At 48.3% G+C, this 21,537-nt stretch overlaps 7 protein-coding genes across 7 annotated transcripts; 3 read left to right on the forward strand and 4 right to left on the reverse strand.

The window, feature by feature from the left end:
- Positions 1–8,427: 8,427 nt before the first annotated feature.
- Positions 8,428–9,391, forward strand: ASPACDRAFT_40625 (MYB DNA-binding domain protein; the record flags this gene model as incomplete). The annotated part of the gene is made up of 2 exons (XM_020200790.1): positions 8,428–8,900; positions 8,986–9,391. 2 exons carry the CDS (start codon positions 8,428–8,430, stop codon positions 9,389–9,391), a joined length of 879 nt encoding a protein of 292 aa, XP_020059643.1.
- Positions 9,392–9,733: 342 nt separating this feature from the next.
- On the reverse strand, positions 9,734–10,732 carry ASPACDRAFT_23283 (tRNA (carboxymethyluridine(34)-5-O)-methyltransferase; the record flags this gene model as incomplete). Its single annotated transcript, XM_020199183.1, has 3 exons — positions 9,734–10,217; positions 10,404–10,528; positions 10,619–10,732. 3 exons carry the CDS (start codon positions 10,730–10,732, stop codon positions 9,734–9,736), a joined length of 723 nt encoding a protein of 240 aa, XP_020059644.1.
- An 811-nt stretch (positions 10,733–11,543) lies between these two features.
- ASPACDRAFT_76369 (tubulin-folding cofactor B) lies at positions 11,544–13,018 on the forward strand. The gene is made up of 4 exons (XM_020204693.1): positions 11,544–11,975; positions 12,212–12,431; positions 12,528–12,856; positions 12,913–13,018. Exons 1-3 carry the CDS (start codon positions 11,706–11,708, stop codon positions 12,848–12,850), a joined length of 813 nt encoding a protein of 270 aa, XP_020059645.1. The 5' UTR covers positions 11,544–11,705; the 3' UTR covers positions 12,851–12,856; positions 12,913–13,018.
- Positions 13,019–13,154: 136 nt separating this feature from the next.
- Positions 13,155–15,335, reverse strand: ASPACDRAFT_58234 (Cupin domain protein; the record flags this gene model as incomplete). The annotated part of the gene is made up of 5 exons (XM_020203325.1): positions 13,155–13,372; positions 13,428–13,676; positions 13,738–14,934; positions 14,997–15,157; positions 15,271–15,335. 5 exons carry the CDS (start codon positions 15,333–15,335, stop codon positions 13,155–13,157), a joined length of 1,890 nt encoding a protein of 629 aa, XP_020059646.1.
- A 488-nt stretch (positions 15,336–15,823) lies between these two features.
- Positions 15,824–16,885, forward strand: ASPACDRAFT_23276 (ribonuclease H2 catalytic subunit RNH201; the record flags this gene model as incomplete). The annotated part of the gene is made up of 1 exon (XM_020199181.1): positions 15,824–16,885. The coding sequence occupies one exon, from the start codon at positions 15,824–15,826 to the stop codon at positions 16,883–16,885; it is 1,062 nt and encodes a 353-aa protein (XP_020059647.1).
- Positions 16,886–17,161: 276 nt separating this feature from the next.
- ASPACDRAFT_23359 (peroxisomal membrane protein PEX16) lies at positions 17,162–18,499 on the reverse strand (the record flags this gene model as incomplete). Its single annotated transcript, XM_020199190.1, has 4 exons — positions 17,162–17,285; positions 17,339–18,173; positions 18,248–18,283; positions 18,346–18,499. The coding sequence occupies 4 exons, from the start codon at positions 18,497–18,499 to the stop codon at positions 17,162–17,164; spliced, it is 1,149 nt and encodes a 382-aa protein (XP_020059648.1).
- A 283-nt stretch (positions 18,500–18,782) lies between these two features.
- Positions 18,783–21,298, reverse strand: ASPACDRAFT_114302 (SAE2 C-terminal domain-containing protein; the record flags this gene model as incomplete). The annotated part of the gene is made up of 2 exons (XM_020195788.1): positions 21,270–21,298; positions 18,783–21,206 (listed from the first exon to the last, which is right to left on the reverse strand). A coding segment is annotated over exon 2 (2,222 nt), but the record flags the coding sequence as incomplete, so codon positions are not given.
- Between the last annotated feature and the right edge of the window lie 239 nt (positions 21,299–21,537).

The following is a 21,537-nucleotide window of genomic DNA, read 5'->3' on the forward strand; positions in this document are numbered from 1 at the left end:
CTCGCAATGGAAAAGGACTCGGAGAAGGCTTCAATGGAGGAAAGAGATCATTTCCGCTTGCTTCTCCTTCTCGTCTTGGGGGGAATGCGATGGAGGAGAGAAAGAAAGAAAGAAAGAAAGAAAGAAAGAAAGAAAGAAAGATGTGAAAAAAAGATGTGGTTCACAAGGCTGAAGAGACCAGGCGAAACGCGCCTCAATCCACCATAGACACAAAGCACTTAAAAGTCAGTTTATTGACTCCAATCTTACTGGGAAGTCAGTCCATTCGTACTCAGTCGAGTACTCGTACATTAATGCTGTTCCTTCCTTATCTGGGTGCGTAGGCTGTTACTGATTTAGCGAGGGTCTCGAACAAGGACCCTGGCTGGGTCCAAACAGTCGTGGTGATACGTTCGAGGTTCCTATAGAGAGAGCCAGGAAGAGAGACGATTGGTGAGTGGCGATGTACTTATGTACTGTAATCTACCTAATATACAGGACTGTAACTTACATGTGTAGGTATACCGTAGAAGGTGGCAAAGGACAACCGACGTTCACAAGTTCCCAGACTTGCACAAGCAGATCCCTTCTGGATAAGCTCCATGTGGATTATGTCGATGACGTTGCAACGATTTCATTGGTGCCCAATTGACAGTCATGCCATTTGATGAGCCCGTATTCATTACTGACAGCCCCTCCACCCGAAAACGCGCGATGAACCACAGTTTGCTGCAGGTTCAAGAACCGGAGGAGTCAACTATAGATTTCTCCCCAAGTCCTCTCAAACTTGAAATGACTTTGACTTCCCTGGAGTGTCCGAGCCAATACGAGGCAATTTAGGTGGGTTCGACCCATCTGCACAAAGCCAGATCGAGTGTGTACATACTCGTAGTAGCAGAGAAAGTTGACGCGCACTTGACAGCTTGATCTTTGGGTCGAGGAAGAGATTTGAAAGAGTTGCGGAGAAAAGACACTACCGTCAAAGAAGGAAGATCGAGGGGACAAGGTCGTAGATGTCAAGAAATGAACTCAAATCACTCAAGCCAAATCACAGGAGTCTCAAGACCAAGCTACTGAGTACAGTACTATGTACATACTGAGTACATGGGCTCGCTAATCGGCTTCAGATCTGTAGTGCGCGCGTTTTTCCGGATCACGAAAATCATTAGGCAGTACAGTGGCGCAAACCTAGGACCATTGGATATCCCAACCCAGGGCATAGCACAACCGCCACTCAGGAAATGTAGCTGCCAGAGATCTTCTATCTCGCCAATTGTTTCAACTAGCGATTGAACACCGTCGAATGCCCCAATGCAAACTCGTACCATCGCCGACAGTCACAGCCACCAACAACCTTTCCGCATCGATACAGGAAGGATAAATCTGACCTGCATGACTTGCTTAATTTTCCACAACAAACGTTCAAACATAGTCCAAAGTCTCAAGCTCAGTAGTGTCCGTGGTTTTCGCCCTTTTATGTTAGATATCCTAAGAGGTTAAAGCACGTATTTATAAGGCTGGCCCAGCCGATCGAGTGCTACATATAGAGGATGACCTTCTACATATATGTCTATTGTACCTACTTACCCTACCTAGCCAAGCAGGTCGTAGATCGGATGGGGAAAATACATACAGTAACTACCGTAAGAAGCTCAGGAAATACATAGGCCGTCGTAGTCTGAAGGTGGGTTCCAACTTCAATCCAAAAGCACCCCAATTACAGTACTTAGAGTAATCGATTAGTATTTAGCTTATCATCGAATTCTTCGCTCCCTGCCAGGCTCCACCACAGGACTCAACCCAATGGCGTGAAATGACCACGTAGAGAACCGTTTGAGGTTCCCGGATAACGGCGATGGCGCTCAACGAACGTGATACGTCCTGTACAGGTGCAAAAATAGAAGGTGTGGATATAAACCTGCAATACTCACAAATAGCTTAGGAGTAGATTGATTATGCTTATTAGCATGGTCCAGTGTTCCTCTCCCACTTTGTACAACAACCTGTCCTAATCAAATCCGAAAATCACACTTCATACATCTTGCTTTCCAGTATATGTGATAGCTGACTGTATCAATCCGTGATTGGGCACCTCGGCGTCTAGCTCTGATAGGCCTACTTCATGCTCTGGTCGCTGAACCCTACCTACATATATAGGACCTCCAAGCAGTAGTACGGCACCTTGCTAAGACTTCCTCAGCCGACGGTCGACGCAAAGTAATGGCAATATTCAACCTAGCTTGGAAGCGTGTCGCTGCGTTTGCTTCCTTGGCTCCGAACACCTGGAGAGTTTTCAACTGGATAAGTCAGACCCCGAGAGGATACCCTTAAGAATTATTTTCTCGTTTTTGGAGAAGAAGAGATGGGTTTTCTGTTGGCAATAAGATCGAACAAAAAGCAAATTACGGGAGGCGTCGTTTACGGTGGATTCTAGAGCTACCTCAGGAATGCAACCCACCGCCATTTCCTCTGTCAGGCATAGTAGGCAGTGTCTGGCTGCTACAAGCCGTACCATATGCACAAGGCCCGGGAATCAGACAGCAGGTAGGGGATTGAGTCGTGCATCGTGTCAGGCTCAGCCTCGACCTCACAAAGGGTGTCGCCAGAGGGATGGCTGATCCAGTAACGGCCTGTGGCCACGCATTAAATGTGCTATACGTACCCAATCGATTCTCCGTGATCAACAACTGAGCGGTGACTCGCTGCCTCTTCGTTCACAGCACCTTGCCTGCATCATTCGCATCACGCTAAGTGAGAGTATACTCGTGGTTTCCAACGCTCCAAATTATAGTTAGTTGTTGCTTCGCAGACACCTTTTCAGGATTGCCGAGAGACTGTTAAACCAACTGTAGGAGGAGCAGGATAATGAGGATTGCGTTCAAGGGAGAAGGAGAACTTGACTGACCACAATGGTAGCTCAAGAGCTGTCTAGCTGCATCACCGGTAGTCTTAATCAACAAAAAGTATCTTCATAAGGTTGGTGTACTCTATCAGTGTTATGGTGCACACAGGCAGCATCATTAAGGATATCCAGGTTGCAGTATAAATGTGCTAGGGAAAGAACACTACCATAATGGCCTGAGTACATCTTAGGTCTCCTGGGGATCTATGCAATAACTATACTATGTAGGGTGAATTCCTGTTTAGTAGTGTGCCATGCCTGGTCTAGTGAACAAAGGAGGGGAACAATGTTATGAGTCTGGCCTTGTTGCGGGCGGCTTTGAACAGCCAGCGCGTTTGCCATGGTCACTGAGTACTCAGAATGCGCTAACTACTATGTAACTCATGGCGTTGTCGGGCCCACTTAGCCTGACAATCATGTTCAGCCCGGACTGCTCAGCGCTGGGGAGGGGCATGTTCTCCCTCCTCTCTTCCTTCTCTTCTGCACCTTAACCAGTTTTGGCCTGAGGAAAATGAAAGACTATGAGGAGATATGCAAAAGTGTAAGAGTATGGAAGGACAGTTATCTTCTTCGTCCCTTTTCTATTTTACTTTTTTCTCATTTTGATAAGGCGCCACCGTTTGACCCGACCCCACCGGTCCCTAGGTAATCTTGCAGACTTGTTGCAGGCGTGCAGGCTGGCGGGAAACCCCTTGTTCCCGCGGCCCCGTCGTTCGAAAGGCAATAATTAATCAATCAGTCTACTACCCTCCCGAGAGCTTAGTGGTCCTCTAGTGGTCCAGACACCACCGCACCACACACATGGAGACATTCCCATTGTCTTCCTTCCTTGTCGCTGCCCCGACAGCGTAGAGTGGTAGACTCACTACTCGTAACATCTAGATTGGCTTTTTATTTGCTATGTGGTCGATCAGTAGTCCATTATCTTGAATGGGGAGAAATGTCACGAGGTTGGGTATTAAGATACATAGTAAACATATATAGCATGTACAGTACAGCATCTGTTTTAACCTGGTCAAACAAAAAGGAATGGAGAGCCCCAACATCAGATCAATCTTCCCTTCTAGCGTGGTGGGGATATACTCAGGTGCACGTCAAGCGAACTACGCGTCTTGCGAACCGGATGGTCTGGACACGGGTAGTTCTTCTCTTTCTGATGGTCCAGGCCAGAGGATCTTCATCTTACAAGATTACTGAAGGGTGGTGAGTTTAATAAGTGGCTGAGTCTGCTGTATTTAGTACAGTACATGATCAATTATACCGTGAGACCCATGATGTCCGACCTTGAATCCCACCCGACCATAGGGGATCAATCTTAACTGCAGCAAAAAAATGCAATCGGCAGAGCTTCCCAGACCTAAGTTACTTCAATTTAGCATGTGCACACACACACAAAGGAATTGCGCATCTGGCGGTTCTTGAGCCCTGCAGCAGGATTTGGCCAGAGCATGTCAGCAAGAGGTATGGAGTAGCTAAACAATCAAGAGGAGCAAGCGATACAATAATCAGCAGTGGAGAAGGGAAAGCCAAGGTCACTGATTGCCAGACGCTTCCCGATGGCGTACTGGTCAGGAGTAAGGTTTTGTGTGTTGACTTGAAGACTGGGAAAGCTAGGTAAAAGCTGGGATTCAGTAATTCAAAGGCACGTAACGGATTACCCATTGCTGAGATTACTTTGATTTGTATTATCTAGCGCATATAGTGCGCATATAGTCTCTGGAGTATGAGTATCATCGACTACTATGACCTGGAAGGCATGTATGTTGAAATGATATGCTCTGGTTTTATGTGGTAAATGGGTGTGCCAGAGACAAGAAGATCTATGAGTAGTACAGTACATACGGAGCCGATACCGGGCTAGGATCGGGAGCAGCAACAAAGCAATAATACACCACCGGATCATATACAGTAGGAGGAAGGAACATTAAAACAGATCTGTAGAGAATTTCCGACCCACGCCGCTTCCTTGAGACAGGAAGTGAACATGAAACCCACTCATGGAACCCGGAAGTTAACCAAACCACTCCACATTTCGCGGCAAAAGGCAAGTTGCCGCCCTGTCACCGTTGGAAAGTGGATGTATCACTTCTTGTCGGGACTACACATGTTTCGAGTATCCTACGTAGTCAAATATTATCATTATTATTATTATCATTTGTTATTATCATTGTTATTACCATTATTATGACTGTTATTGCCATCATATTTTAGACGATATCCGTTGGTACCTCCGCCCAAAGCCAAGAAGTCCCATGTCCTAGTCCGGACACAATGGGACGGAGGGGTCCACTCGCTTGGTTGACTCGATGAGATCTCAATCTTAGAGGGCTTGGATAGAGAGGACTGGTCACATCAGTTGCAGGCTTGCAGGCTTGCTTCCTGCTTGCCTACTCGTTCCATACGTGTTACACGGCGGTTTTGTCCTGATAAGGTCGATCAGTTGAGAACTTTGGGCCTGAAGTGCCGAAAGTAGACAAGGTGGTTGCTAAGGTAGGAACTTGAAGACCCCAGATCCCAGCTAGCGGCCGGTGAGTCAATATTCCTGAAATGATAGTGGTGTTAATTGATTCGAGTGGCTCACGAGGTACAGTATCATACTACGCTGTATGTACTCAAGTAATATGATCATTACCTGGGCCGATACTTTCCAATTAAGGCCTGGGGGTTGGGGCTCGTTCGCCGTTGGCAGATCCATCGCGACGGTCTGGTACCACCGGCCAGCCCATCAGACTTTAGTCATTGGGTGGAAGGGAATACGGCACCGTTTGGTTCTCGTAAATTTACATTTTGCAATTGAGGAACCGAGCGAGGCGGCAACTTAGAAAGCAAGAAACAAGGAATCACACTCTGACGGATGACAGCCTCAAAGCCAGAGTCGGAGAATTATCTGAACCTATCTTATGAGGAGGTAGGGTTTTATCGCCAGTGCTTTGGTTGATTAGGTTGAAAGTTGACAGAACCCTATTTTTGTCAGTACAGTGCTCCACTGCTACATCTACTCATACTTACACACCTACTGGGAGCCAGTGGAAGGTAATTACTTACTCCAGTACTCTCTGAGTTGACTATGTAGAGTAAATATATAATCAGACCTTCCGCCTGCCCTCTTACCCACAGCAGAGACTGTTGACTCCGTTTCGGCCGAGGCTCTGGGAGACTAGTCGACTTGACGCCGTCGTTGTTACGCATCCTCCCCATTATTGCCCATATTCGCCCTTTGGTTGGAATGGAGCTCTTCAGACCATTTCCACCTCCCGGTTTAGGATGATGGCGTTCTCCACAAGGAGGAACCATGTTCTCTGGCTGTCTGTTATTACTTTTATTGTTTTATCTTGTTATTTCGAATTTGGGATAACTCTCTGGTTAGCTCGCAGTCCTTCTTCGCCCTATTTTACTTCATTTAGTTTTTATTTCATCTTATTTCATCTCACTTCTTTTCTTTCTAAGGAGAGGGGGGTGGGGGTATTTCCTTTCTCCTCTAATTTTCCTGAATCACCTATCCCCTTCTGTTTTTGCCTTCCCTGGTCTATGCACCATTCTATGTGTGGTCATGTAATGAACTTTTCCTCCCAGTCTCATAAAAGGATTTTTCAATTGTCCAACACTAAGCCTTTGTGGCTTGGACTGTTCGTCACTCATATTGCCTTCGATGTTACCACTCTGCCTTTTCTGGTTCATCCCTATCATTGCCATACATGTTCAGTGACGCGACACCAGTCTATCACAGCTTAAGGAAGCAGAGATCGGTGGATATCCCGCATGTCCCGCCCGCGGCCTTGCCTTCTTCTTTCCAAAGTTCGCGACGGAAGATAGTGGGTACGAACTCCAGCGAAGGGCCCTGAGATATTGTGCTTACCTTATGGGCTACAGTCGTAGTTTGAATGGGTTTTATTTCACCGTCTAGACAATCACCTCACCAACAAACCAAGTCACTATTATAACCAGACCGAGGCTAGGCTCGAACGCTCCCGGCGAGGTTTGACCGCCAGGAAAGTGTTCCATTCCAGTATAGTTTAGTATTCGCGGGTGGAACCGTTGTTCTTATGGCCGTTCCCTTCTCTTTATGTATTGTTGAATTGAATCAATTTCTTAGGTCCTCTATTTCTCTCTCCCCTCCCCCCCTTCTCTTTTTCTCGTTTGTTTCCCGGTTTTTTTTTTTTTTTTTTTTTTTTTTTTTTTTTTAGTTTACGGCCATTACCTTGTTCCTATTCAATTCTTGGGAGATAATTGAACCCAAGAAGGTGCTCTCTCGATAACGGTGTGTGAATACACTTTTAGAGGTGATGAATGAGAAAACCCTAGGAACATTAGGTAGGTATGTACTTCAACGACAAGGCATGGCACTGTACCCTGCTGAAGTCCGTTTCACTAACTACTTGGTACTTCGTAGTTCAGATGAGATCGCAATGAAGTCAGTCAGTCAAAATGACCCTTTCTGCTACTGACCAGTGTAGTCCACAAGGCTGGTATTAATTCGAACCTGTATACGGAGTAGATAGTTATTCTGTACTGAAAGCTAGTGAAGTGACTTGCTGGGAAATAAAAAATAACCATCTACCGAATACGAGTAAATCAAAGTACTGTGTAGGATACCTAATTAATCTCAACGGTCAATCCATGCCTACCTAATCATATTAATGTGCTTCATTTATTAAACGGCTTCCCGAAAAAAAACAATCCCCCCCCTCCCCCCCACCACTGGGCCCTGGCCTCGCCTCTTCAATTTTAGCCTCTGTCTCTTGTTCCCCATACCTATTGCCTGCTACCTTAGTATTAGCTACCACCAGCACCTTGCTACGTACTCTATTACTGTTGAGCTTTTCATTTGCTGTCTCTTCCATCAGCTGTCAATGCCGATGATCTCGTTTCTCATGCATGTCCAGGCGTTTCCACTGTCGTGTCTGGCCTTTTTTTCCTTTCCTCTTGTCTGTCACTCCTGATCTTCACGATTGATTTCAATGACTTTCATCTCCTGCCTCTGTCGTTTCTTCTTTCTTGCCGCTTGTATACCTTGTGCCTAGCCAGTACTTTCCCACTACCACATTTGTTGGTCTACCAGTCAGCCCGGCACAACTTCAGAAGCTTTTCCAACGCCATATTGACATATCAAGTCACCATCTGCTATCCCCGTCCCAGAAACCATTCTTCCATCCTGCTCTTGTTGTTTTGCAGCTTCTCTTCCTTTACGGCTCACTCGTGGACAGGTTCCTACCCGTCAGCTTTCTATATTCCGACAATCTTGGAAGCACCCGGGTGCCAATTTTTGCTCCTCGCTCTAGAGATTCCTGGCTTCTGTGAACCGTCGATATTTTCGGGAGACAGAAATAAACACAGACGTATCCGTGGATTGGGCTTATTAATCCTGTTCAAGGTCATTTTTCTACATTCGCTGAAATTCCACATCGCGTACGGTAACCTGTGGGAGTACCTTGCACAAACAGCTCCCATTGCTTTGTCTCCTCTTCCGGCCTTGACTGCTCCTCTAAGCCATACTAGCAGCAAGTTCTTCACCCAAGAGCAGCAATCCGTCGTTGTTAATCGCGCATATGATTGCGTTACAAAACCAGGCCATCTTACCCTCCGCCAAAGTGGATATCTCACTGTTACTGAAACCCCAAGATGAAGAAGAGACCGCCTCGGTGACTAATGCGCCCTCCTATGCGACGAATACGATATCTCAAGCTTCATTGGTCCCGGCTCTGCCTGTGGCGACACCGTCTACTATTCATTCAGCATCGGCGGTCCCGCCGCTCACCAAGGTTCCCTCCTCAGTCCCTGTCAAGCGTCTTCAACCAGCACATACGGCGGAGTCCCCTGCCAAGAAGCAGTCAAAATGGTCTCCCGAGGAAGATGCTCTTATCATCGAGTTGCGAGGCAGTGGTATGAAGTGGGAAGATATCAGCAAGCGCCTTCCGGGGCGAAGTGCCATTAGTTGCCGTCTTCACTATCAGAATTATCTGGAACGCAGAAGTGAATGGGACGAGGATAAGAAAAACAAGCTTGCGCGACTATATGAAAGGTATGCTATTGTTGCCTGGAGCCATCCCCCGAATACATCAACGCGACTTGGTATGGTGGGTTCTGGTTGACTGACTCAATCACAGGTTCAAGGCCGAGATGTGGTCGAAGGTCGCAGAGGAAATGGCGATTCCATGGCGGGCAGCGGAAGCCATGCATTGGCAACTGGGAGAGCAGGAGATGGCTCGTCGTGCCGGAGTTGTTCCTTTCTCGCTGTCAAGCACTGCTATCGATCCACCTGCGCCCAGAGCACGCAGAGCCAGCACATCTTTGTCTCGGCCGAGGAAAGGATCGAGTTCGCGTTCGATACACCTTCCCCCGCAGCTTCCATCCGTTGAGGAACTCACTGCTGGAGTACCCGCATTTGCGCCGCCTCCGCCTTTTCTGCCACCCCGCGAAGCATATAGGATAAGCCGCCCTTTGGATCTGGGTGGTAGTCAAGGCGGCCCATTCGGCCCAAATCTCGGTCTTCCTCCTCGAACTCTTCCCTAGGCAGGCCGGGGGAACGGTGACGATAACTATGTCTATTGGTTTTCCCCCATTGCGTCGTTACGAATTGCATAGCGCTGGCTGGAGGTATTGGTCGTTTCAAGGGAGGTTTTATCATAGATGTTCATCTTCGATATGTGCATAGGTGGACTTCGCATTGCCAATGCATCAGAGTTGCATTGCAGTGCAGTTTTGATTTGGCAGGGGAAAAGAGCAATAAAAGGATTGTTCATCATGGGGAATGACCCTCGCTGGCTTCATCGCATGCCATGGCATGAGAATGTGATACGGCATCATCTTCGGGGTTGGACCTCAAAATAGTCCACTGCACCCTCTGCGCACATCCTATGATGACACGGGACCTGGCCGCATCGCAATTGCCCACCAATTATCCTTTTCATACCCCGAATCCAGAACATAGCCACCTGCGTCATTGATGTCCTGCTCTAGTTCCGAGGCTTGGTAGAGGTGATAGTATCGGTGGAACACTTGGGGCTTGCTGCCAGCAGACGCAGTCCCTTTCATGACCCAGGGAACCATTCTGTCCTGTTGATCGCCTTTGTCCCAACCACGACGACTATCTTTCTGCTCTAGAGCCCAGACATAGATGAGTGCTTTCCCGCCCGGCACAGTGTCGGAGGCAGGCTTTAGAGTCCGCAATATCTCACGGATAGCACCCACCCTTCGTTCTGGGGTAGACAAGTGATGAACCACTGCGATCGAAATGGCGAAATCAAAGGAAGAATCGGGATGTGGAAGGCTGAGGATGTCGGCAACTACGGTCGAATGTGGCTGGTGAGCTTGAGCAATGCGGACAAGGTTCTCAGACCTGGTATACGGCGGGTCAGTTTTGAGACCCAGCAGGATATGGATATTTATGATCATCTCTATTGAGATTTAGGATCATTCTTTGCAGGAGAGGCATGACTGGTATGATCATGGAAAGGTGAGGGGTCAGAAAGAGGGGCAAGCAGGAATTAGTCACAAGTAAATAAAGATAAACGTGATAACATACCGATCTGAAGCTACAATAAACACATCCTTATTTACACTCAGGTTCTTTCCATTGCCACACCCCACGTCTAAGCCAATTGACCCGGGCCTCAAGTCAGTAAGGAATTGTTTCACAATAGGCCAAGGCTGACATGGCCACGGTTAGTGACGAACATACAGTACATTGGGACGTGGGGATGAAAGAGGCCGAGGTAGTCAAGGGAAACAAGAAAATACCTTGTAGCGGGTGGATGAAAAATGATGTGCAATCTGTTGGTATACTTGATGCACATTCTCTTCTTCGTAAGCGTCTTCTTCTTCCTGGCTGGGGACAAGGGTATTGGAGGCCATCGTGGTCTTAGAGATAAAGGCACACAATATGGTGATGGTGGTATGAATAACACTTCTACATGAAGGCCACTCAACCAATGTGGTGTAATATGTTAAGAAGAAGGAATGGGAGAAAGTACCCGAGACGTTCGAGATGGCAAGCAGAACAAGAAATTTCCCGAGAAGACAGCTTCCAGGTCCCTCAGCATGTATCGTCATGATTGTCCAGTACCGTATAGTAAGTTATTCATTATTGCCTCATCTTAACTTACAGTAATGGAGCTGTTCTGAATAACTAGATAAGGCTAACCAAGTTAGTCAGATGATAGTGACTAATATTCACACACTTGTGTAAATATTCAACTAAGACATGACTGCCAGTACAGTAAGTACATGGTTAAAGACACAAGTTAGTAGTGAACTCCTTTCAGATCATGCAAACAGCATTGGCACAGCCAAGAAGCACCTACGAAGAATCCCGATCTTTGCTATTAGTAGGAATTATCCCTAACACTGGAACCCAGCTCTGAGCCTTGAACTAGCAGATTACTTGAAGTGTTGATCAAGCATGTGAGCATCAAGCTAACCAGAAATGGCTCACTTAATCTGTCTCTATCTCTTGCCCCCCTCAACATGCCCACCCACTTCAAAAGCATCTACACCGGTATATACGTACATGTCTATGTGCATGTCCTTGTATGACAGCACCATTTCATACCCACTGGGAGTAATAGGGCCAGACAGGGTACATTGCAATCTCATCTCTTCCCTTCCTTTCCCCCGTCTTCGGTCCCCGGGCACCAAAAAGGAATCAAAACCAACCTACCATAATATTCCTGTGGTCCCACATTTACTTCCTGTCATATTACTCGTTATCTAACTTACGGGCAGACTTGATCTATCGTCTAGTCCACGGACTCTGAGTACTATCCCACGGGGGAAAGGACAATACGGCTATTGCAGATATTTTGCCAAGCTGCGCAAACTAGCGGTCATGGCTTTCCAACCCACCCCTGCGGATATTTCTGTTGTCATCACTACGCCTGGCACAGGCTCCAGCGCTGAGCCACGCTTCTTGACGGAGCGCCGAGTCACTCCAACATGGACTGTCATGCAGCTGAAGACGAAGCTCGAGACCATGACTGGCGTTCCGCCCAGCTGCCAGCGTCTTCGCCTTAGGTCACCTGGGCGCCCAGATCAGTGGGTCGAAGATGACAATAGTATCATCGGTGATTGGGGGTTGATGAGAGGCTGCGAAATAGAGGTAAGATTTACTTCTTGCATCAAATTTGCAGGCTGATCTGGGCTTTCATGAGTACCACAGCCGTCCGCTATCCTCATTGCAAAGATCTCACCTGCTTCCCCTCCATACCTCCTTTCCCCTATCAATTGCACGCCGTTTGAGAACCAATGTGGGACGCCTCTGAGGGCACTCTGAACCGGCTGTGTACATAGTCGTTATCTTTGAATCGTCCATTGATGAGTGAATTTGTTACGAAGGTCCATGATTACCGCCCTCAGGCTTCGCGGCCTAATTTCACAGACCTCTCGTCCGTCGAGAAGTATGTATTGCCGACATCCACATACGAAGCGCTCTCGAATTCTGTTTTGGCGTGGAAAAAGAATCAGAAGCTTGGCCGCTTCGATCCCAATGCTGCAAGACCCGAAGAAGCGATGCGCAGCCAAGCTTTGAAAGACATTGGAGAGGTTGGACAAAGAGGTGAGCACAATGAGAACAACAAGAAAGAAAATCGTCCTCCCTTGCCAACTTCGAGATATAAAACAACAAATCACTGATCAAATGCGTTCGTGGTAGGCATTGTTGTTAACAATCGAGCCATTGTCCTTCCCTCCTCTCCGCCACATGTTCGACGCGGCACAATTCGCTATGTTGGGCCAGTTCCGACAATCCCCTTTCCTGGCGTGGACCTTGACCTAGTAGACTCCGCAGATTTTCCAGTCTGGGTAGGAATTGAGCTCGACGAGCCACTGGGCAAGAACGACGGGAGTGTTGGCGGAAAGAGATACTTTGTTTGCCCGAATAAGACGGGTGTCTTTGTCAAACCCGAGAAAGTGGAAGTAGGAGACTTCCCGCCCTTGGGTTTGGATGATTTGGAAGCCGAAATGGAGGAGATCTAACAAACAGTAATTTGACATGGCCACTACATGAAATTACAACCTTGCGCTAACCGATGCATAAGACTCCAATGAAGCTTGTAATCGCAGCTCAATTCTTCTGGACTCACACGCCCCAGCGCCAAAGAAATGGGAGATATGTGGTGACGAACTATATCCTTACATCCCGGCAATTAAGTGACATACTTGCTAATTCAAAAGCCAACACTCCGGTGGAAAGGCGAGCAAAGCATAGTGCGGATAGGCGAGGAGTTGAACGGAGCAATCCTCAACAGATGAAGTAGAATGGTCATAGCACGCAGGTGACTCATTTCGCCTTGCGCCCGGGCCCAATTTTCTGCTTGCCCCTGGGCCTACCTTTCCCAGTAGTCGTGGAGCGCCCTGTCGGTGTGCTCGAGTCAGCTTCCATGATACCGGCCTTTGTCGCAGAGCCAGGGGCAGAGTCGTCATTTTCAGGTAGACAGCCTTGCGTGAAGAACAATCGTGCATCCTTATTGTGCGTATTCGCAAAGCTGTAATAATTGCCTAAGAAGTGTGTCAGTTTCCGATGGAAGTTGGACGCAGTCTAAACGAAACCAACCTCTGGGGACCTGAAATACACAGCCTTTGCCCGCACTGAACCGTACCCCTGAGACATCTACCTGCACGCGTCCATTGCAAATGTAGAAGACCATATGCATTTTCTTAGAGTTTTTGGGTTTTTTGACTCCGCCAGGCGGCAACTCAACGATCCCGGAACCCATGAAGGGAGAACTGATGAGTTTAGCGAATCGCCACGACGAGTCTTTGACACTTTTGGTCTCCATTCCAGACGGGGCATATGCGAGATCTACGTGTAAAGTCAGTTAATGTTGAACCTGACAATACTCGGAAGAGTGCAGTGAACCCACCAACGATGTCCGACTCTGTTGCCGTCTGAGATTCCGAATCCCACATTCTGACATAACCATGCAGAATCCCACCTTTCTTTTCCCACGGGTCTAAATAAGCGGCATCCTCATCAGAGTCTTCAACTCTACTCTGTTTCGCTCGAGACTTTTTTGAAGGGCGGCGTTTGCCTGAGTGGGATTGTTCCGGCTCAAGCTCTTCTGTGCGAATGATCTCCTTAATGGTTGACAATGGAAATCTTTGACCTTCTATAGCCTCGCCGTCACCGTAAACACATCGCTCGTTTCTCCAGTAAGCAAGTGGCCTTACTGAGACGCGGCCCGATCGGGTGTGCGTAGCAGTGTCGTCTGACGGGGCTTCGCGCTTCAACACATACAAGCTCCGACCCCTCAACGGCCCCGTGCGATTAATATAGTTCTCCACCACTTTATCCAGCTCAGCGTCGCCAGATGAACTCGATCTTCGGCCAGTCTGAGCATTCACTCTAGGTTTCTTTATCGGTCTCTGCTCAATCATATCATGAGCTGCGCTGTGCTGAGACATGGGGGGCCTGCCAGGGCGCTTGCGCTTTTGTGTGGCATCTGCTTGTACTATATCAGAAACATCACTGGCGTCCTGATTGTGCAATTTCTGTCTTATGCCATCCACGTTTGCCATGAAGGAAGCCTTAGGTCGACCTTTCGTACGTGCTTTGGGAGCAAGAATGAATGGGGACTCGGGTCGTGCCTCGTCCAAATTCAAATCATCTATAGGGTCCTGCGTCAGGACGTCCTCGTCGGCATGAATGCTTTCCACTGCATCATGCTCCTGTCTAAGCACATCCGCATTTTCGTCGCCACTTGACTGAATGCTAGTATCACTATCAGAGTAGCCTTGGCTTATGAGCTGTTGGGCGACTATCTCAGTCTTCTTGCTAATGCGCGCGCTGTGCAGGTGGTTCATAGACGGTGTCGCATTCGCGGAACGATTGGTCAGAGGGGATATGTCACGCCATGATTCGCTCTTTGCGATTCCCAACCCCTTTCCATCGGAAGGACTGGAGGAGAGGTGATTGCGCTGTGGACTCTGCGACGACCGCAGACCGGGCGTTCGCCGTGGGGAGCCTGTGAGCCCAGTTTTCATAGGCGATCGTGCGACAGGGGGAGGTAAATAAGAGCCACGTCTGCTGTTTAAATAGTCTGCAGGGCCAGGGCTAGTTCCTACGTAGATAAGTTTCTCACTGTCAGCATGTATGATGTAGGTGTATCAAGAGTCTACAAACCCTCATCCATGGACATGCCATCTGAGCCGACTGAAGCTTCATTCCGAATGCCGAACCCATTGTCTCTCGTCGGGGAGCTTTCGGGGGAGGAGAATATGCCATCGACTTCTTCCATGCCGAATTCATCACGCCTTCCTTCCTTCAGGATTATGCCTGTGCGCCTGTACCGCTCGCTCGCATTAGCCAGTGAAGCAGAAGGCAAGTCATAGTGACAGCGGACGGAGTTGAGAAAGAGGCAATGGGAAGCAAGTTTATTTCCAAGGTGTATATCTACCTTCCGGCTTTTCCAACGTTGGCGTAATCGTAGTCACGAGCTTTCGAGGGCCCCCGGGGAGCCATCACTGCGGAGCTTCGGAGCTGTATGCGGCTAGAATAAGAACTGTGGCAGGATGGAAAGAATCCGCGTCGTTTGCTTCGGATATGTACTTCGTGGTTGAGATTTTCGCGGCACGGAACTCCTTAAGTACTTGAAATGGGGGAACTCAGTTTAAAAGAATACTGCACTCTCGAGCGCGACAAGTCGTCCAAGTCGAAATGGCACCGACTGCTACGGTGGGGAGTTTGGAATTCATGGAGGCGGCGGCGAAGGTGTGACACGCGCTAGTCCTGAACTGTTTGGGACGCGTCCCCATGTTGCCGGTTGATAGATATTCGGGCTTCCTAGGTAGGATACCACAGCAGCGCTTTCAATTTCATTCTCTTCACCCTTTCTTTCTTGCCTCGGCTAGTCAATCCTCTAACTTCACTGTGCTCTGGATGCTTGCCTATTTTTGTCTCAGTTAAGACCTGCGTCGCCTGTAATTGACTGACACCCCAGAACGCAGAAGATGGGGGAATCCATTCAAGATAATGTCTGCGAATTATCTCCAAAAGCTTCTTCAACTTCGGCTTTCACAGGCGACTTCATACCCCCCAGCATAGATCATACTAAGATGCTATCTGGTGACTCCTTTTCCTACTTTTCACCACGCCCACTCTTCCTCGCTTCATCCAACTCGACTACCGGGAATGAACCATCACAAGACGACTATCTCGTCCTCGGTGTGGACGAGGCGGGGCGCGGTCCTGTCCTAGGCCCGATGGTTTACAGTGCCTTCTATTTGCCGCAGCAGCTTCACCATTCCCTTCTTTCTCGAAAATACAGCTTCGATGATAGCAAGGTGCTTACGCCCGGGGTGCGCATGAACCTAATGAGAGTGTTGTGCACCCCTGGCAATCCGCTTTTTGAGTGTTGCGGATGGGCTACGAAGCTGCTATCAGCACGCGACATCTCATCAGGCATGATGCGACCAGGCGCTGGGTCTTACAATCTCAATGCTCAGGCAATGGATGCTACGGTTGAGATCATCCGAGGCATCATTGAGGAGAGAGGCATGAATGTGAGGGAGGTCTACATTGATACTATCGGAAATCCCGTGACATATCAACAAAAATTGGAGAAACTTTTCCCTTCCCTGAAGATAACAGTGGCTAAGAAGGCTGATTCCTTGTATCCCTGTGTCAGCGCCGCAAGTGTTGTAGCCAAAGTGACAAGGGACATTGCGTTGGAGCTAAGCCACAAAGAGGTCTCAAGAAGATGTGCTACTGAAGAGCCTTCTTTAAAGGCCACCATTCAAAGTTGGGGTAGCGGATATCCCTCAGACTCGAAATGTGTCGGCTGGCTTCGAAACAATATGGATCCTATCTTCGGGTGGGGACCCGAATGTCGTTTCAGCTGGGGAACTGCAAAGGAGATGTTGGAGTTGAAGGGAGGGTCGAAAGTCGACTGGCCGGCGGAGGAAGATTATTCACTGCTAAAGGACTTCCTCTTGACATCTGCCGGTGCCAACACCAAATTATACCATGAACTGCGAGAATGGTACGGGTCGAGGTCAACAGACATTCTATGACATAGCATACAATGCCTCGGATCAGTCGAGGATTATGACGATAATGACAAATTGAATACCCGTTTCACATACATCATAATAGCCCAAAAAGAGATAACGTCCACAAAGCGCTGACTGCAGACCTCAGATGTGGGGGGAAACCAGGTGAGATCGTGTCAGTAAAGGCAAGCGGATCACGACCAGTCAGTCACAGAGCCGTCTTAAATGAATCTCAGCCATGGCAATAAGTAGTACAAATTTGAATTGAGTTGCAAGTGCAACTAAAGGGACGAAAGATCACAACGTCGCACTTGAAAAATAGTAATTATCCCATAGGTATTCGTAGTCGTCAATGACGCTGCCTACCAAGTCAAGCAGGAGCTTGCCCTTCATCTTCCCAGTTAAATTGCGTAGCCAAGGTCTATAATCATTAGTGTTATTCCGCCGCTGCAAGGGTGGGTTCGGAGCACGCACCTGGTCAAGTTCGTATAGAAAGCCCCCCGCATGGCCCACCAACCCATCGCCCAGCCTCTTTTTCTGAGTTCCTCACGTTCAAGCCCAGTCAATCCTCGAAGGCCGCCGGCAACTCTCTCTCGAAAGTCAGACTTAGCAAGCTGTCGGCACACATATTCTAAGCCAAATCCAACCAACCAAGGTCTCCAGCTATGCCTGTCTTCGCTGTATTTTTGCAACGCTATCGCGTAGACCACTGGCCGGAGGATATATAGTACTTCAGCTAGTTGTCCGTGGCCAGTAACGCGATGCAATAGAGCCTTGGGGGCTTTGATGTCGTCGGCGGTGAGGACCTTGGATATCAGGAAATGGGAGACATCATTTACTTCTGGCAGCGACGGGAGAGATAAGCCCGTCCTAGGCATTGTCCAGCTCAAATCTGATGATCGTTCGCTAACGGGCGTTTGCATCCCATTCCAATCGCTGTCCACTTTGTCTAGCGATCTGGGATCAATGTCTCTCTCAGGCAGCGGAGGGGTTACCAATGGCCTGGACTTTGTAAGACGAAGAAGTAATAGACGACAGACCGCCTTTATGGCTTCAATGAAGATGACGACGCGCCAACGGATCTTCTCCCCACGTCGACGGGCAATCATCTCCCAGAGCAGTTCTGTGTACTGGACCATCTGTAATGCAAGTGCAACTTTATGATAGATCGAAGAGCGAGACGTCCAATATTTAGTATATCGCGTGTGAGGAGTCGGTATCGGCCGCGGGATAGTCGGCGGTAATCTGGAAACAACTCGAGAAACAAGAGCATTGTGATAAAGGGACAGTAGCTGGACTCCCGAATGTACTGTGCAATTCACACAAAGTTAGGCGATCAGACAGAATTTGCAGACTGGCACTACTAATGCTGGGGCAACATACCACACTCCGAACTTATTTCCGAGTCTCGGTATCGCCCTAGAAGACATTAGCTTTTCTCCTCCCCGGAGACTGTAACTGAACAGGCCAGTGGTCCTAACCTGGAATGATATATGTTAGGGATCTCAGCGCCGACTCTACCTGGCTTACAGAGCTAGCGTTCTTGGTTACAAATTCTTCGTACAACAGCAACCATCTTGATGGTCGTAGCAGGGCAGCAGAGGCGGCAGTCTCAGTATTGCATGTAGCGTCCATCTCCACGAAAGGGGGGAATCAATAGTACGAATGGTGTCGCTAAATATTCAGAGCGGCGAGCGGAAGCAGTTCGTTTTTAGGTGTAGTCAGGCTCAGCTGGAGAGCTATGCTCACAGGAAGAAATCAGGTTCATCCGCGGAGGGCAGTGGGCAATCCCCGGGAGATGAGGCACGTGTGCCGCGTCTGCCAAGGGATCATACATTGAACACCGCCCTGCCTGCCGAGGTTCAGCTGAATCCGGGGATTCTTGGCACGGTGTCGCATTATGGCCTTTGCACAGTGTCTGGCAGAAAAACTAACTTAATTTAACACCGATGACTAAGATACTAGATTTGATAACTTATGTACGTATATGGACTGACTATGGAGGCTCCCCAATGATCATGTACCACACCTGCTCACTCATCCGCAAATTTCCAGAGACCTCCCGGCCGCGTTGCTTCTCTATACCTGTCCTTCACCAGGTCTTTCTCGAGTCTCTTGGCTTCCTGGTGGTCGCGTTCCAATTCTTGCGTGCTAGGCATATCAGTACGCCAAAACCCGGGCGGGGACCCGGCACGTTGATGCTGTCGCTTGTGTTTCCCAAATTCACTGGCTATCAGCCTCGCCTTTGCTTCTTGCAAGAGATGATTCCGATCCTCTACACTCAACTCACTGATCAGATGTTCTTTGTCGCCAAGAAACTCTTCAAGAATTTTCTGGTCATTCATTTCGTGCTGCTGACTGGAGCACATTGCATCTGCTGGAAGGCCATTCATTCGTGCCAAACCTAGAAATTTCTTCCCACAGCAATCGTAACGGGTGCATCCCTTGGCGCAATTCACTTCATTCTTCTTGTGAACCACGCTGTGAAAAGCATAGTCATAACCTTGATTAAAGTCCGGGTTGATTTTGAAGTCTTTGAGGTCAAGATGTTGAATCGGCCGTGCTCTTAGAGAACCTCCTGCGGGGTGAACTGCAGTGTCTCTTGCAGGCAACAGGGAGTCATTGACGAATGCGGTTCTCGAAGCTCCATTGTTTGGGGCTATTTGCGGCATTTCTGTTATTTCAAACCCATCGGAAAAGGAAGTTACTGTGGGTATTTCTTCCATCATTGCGAAAGGACGCTTGGGAGCCCTGTCTGAAACGCCCGAGTCCCTTAGCAGTGTTTGCAACTCCAATTTAGCAGGTGACTGCCCCTCGAGCAGACCCTGTAGACGCTGATTAGTGGTAGCTTCGCTGGCAACACCTAGGGTGAGACCTGAAGCTCCTGCCCCAGATGTTCTGTGCAATTTCCTTGAAGGTAGACTTAAGAAGCTCTCATCGCCATCTTCTATGAATGAAGATATGTGGGTACTTGCGGGTCGCGTTTGAGGTTCTTCTTGAGGTCGTCCTGGCGATCGAGCACGTCTTCTACCTCCAGGGTTGGCATTGCTAAATTCCCGCACAACAGGTTGTTTTGGCGAGGAGAAAGATAGTGGCGGAGGTGGATCTGCGTTTTGACTATCTTCACTAATTGCTGGGGTATTTGTTCTCGAGGCATCGCCTTGTACTTCACTATTTCGCACTTTCCTCCTCTTTCTGGGGGTTTCGACAGTGCTACCAACTTCGTCTAGATCTTGGGTGCCAACAATTCTTATCGCGGATGATAGTTTGGGCAACGGTTCTTGAGACAGATCTTCATCTTTGACTAAAGTAGAATTCAATGCCGGTGTTCTTTCACCTGTGGTCAAGGTTGAACACCGGTTCATAAAAGCCTTCGGGGCATTTTGCGATATTATGGACTCGGACTCTGGTGCTTTCATCCCCGACGTAGAAACCTGAGCAGTTGGAATAACGTTCTCAATTTCGGACCGACCCGACTGTGTTAGTGTTGGCTGCGCTGGTGACATTCGAATCGAACCGTTGCATCTGCTCCAGTTTCTGTTCTTTGCGCCCCAATGACCTGCATCACTATTATCAGGATGGTTCCTTCTCAAGACCTCTGGTGGGGAGGTCAAGGTTTCATCCTCAATGCCATGATCATTTAAGCCCGATACGAGAACAGAAGTGGCTGGGTTTGCGGCCGGCGGCTTGCTCTGGGTATCAATAGAGATCTTTCCAGTGCATCTGAACTCAATTGCTGTGCCTTCGAGCACCAAAGTGAATTTATCAAGCTCGAGACACTTTTGCCAGAACTTTAACTTTCCCTTGTATCGTTTGACTTGTTTTCTGAGCTCACACGAGGCCATAACAAGCTCCTGAGCCTCCCCATATAGAGCCGTATATGCTTCAGCAACGGCTTTGATCGCGTACGGGTTGATATCTGCGATGTCACCGGAGGCATGGCTGAAATGATGTAAGACCTGGTTTGGGGCATATCTTGCTTCAAAGTCCCGAAACCTCTTCGTAGAAACCTTGTCGTCTTCGGACTCAAAGTCGGTAAGGCGTAGCTCTTCACGTAGGAGAGCGATGGCATTTTTCAGCGAGTCCAACTCTTCCATAGCCTTATTCCGTTCTTTCTCAGCATTCGTGGCCCTCTGTTCAGCTGATTGTGTATTCGCATCGTGGTAGGAGCTCTCGGCTTTTACATTTCTGATAGCCTCATCGAAGCTGTTCTCTAGTGCTCGAGTGAGAGAAGATCGAAGCGTCCTAATAGCCTCCATCACAAGGACATCATCAATCTGCGAATGAAGGGTCACATGAATGGTGAAATTCTCTGATTTATGTACTATGAATAACAATATGACTGGAATAAGCAAGTCAGTTAGTTAACGTGTTTGATTTAAAGGGACATAGGGGTTGGATTTACAGTGCCAAATATCTGCCAAGCAATTTAAGATATGCCTCCGTGATGTTTTATGATCTCTCCTGGTCGCATAAGCTCGACCTTAGTAAGCGCTGATCTCATGTAAGTTACTAACTAATCTGTTCAGCCAGCTGCCTGCGGCACATATGAGGTAGTAACTTACGAGTAGTTAATTAACTAGCTACCCTAACCATGTCCATTTGAAAGGCGTACAGCATGACGCTTTGGCAATCATGAAATAATTTGTCGATTCCTGCGTTGTTGTATCTCA

The sequence above is a fragment of the Aspergillus aculeatus genome, assembly GCF_001890905.1.
Source record: "Aspergillus aculeatus ATCC 16872 unplaced genomic scaffold ASPACscaffold_3, whole genome shotgun sequence".
Taxonomy (NCBI): Eukaryota; Fungi; Ascomycota; class Eurotiomycetes; order Eurotiales; family Aspergillaceae; genus Aspergillus; species Aspergillus aculeatus.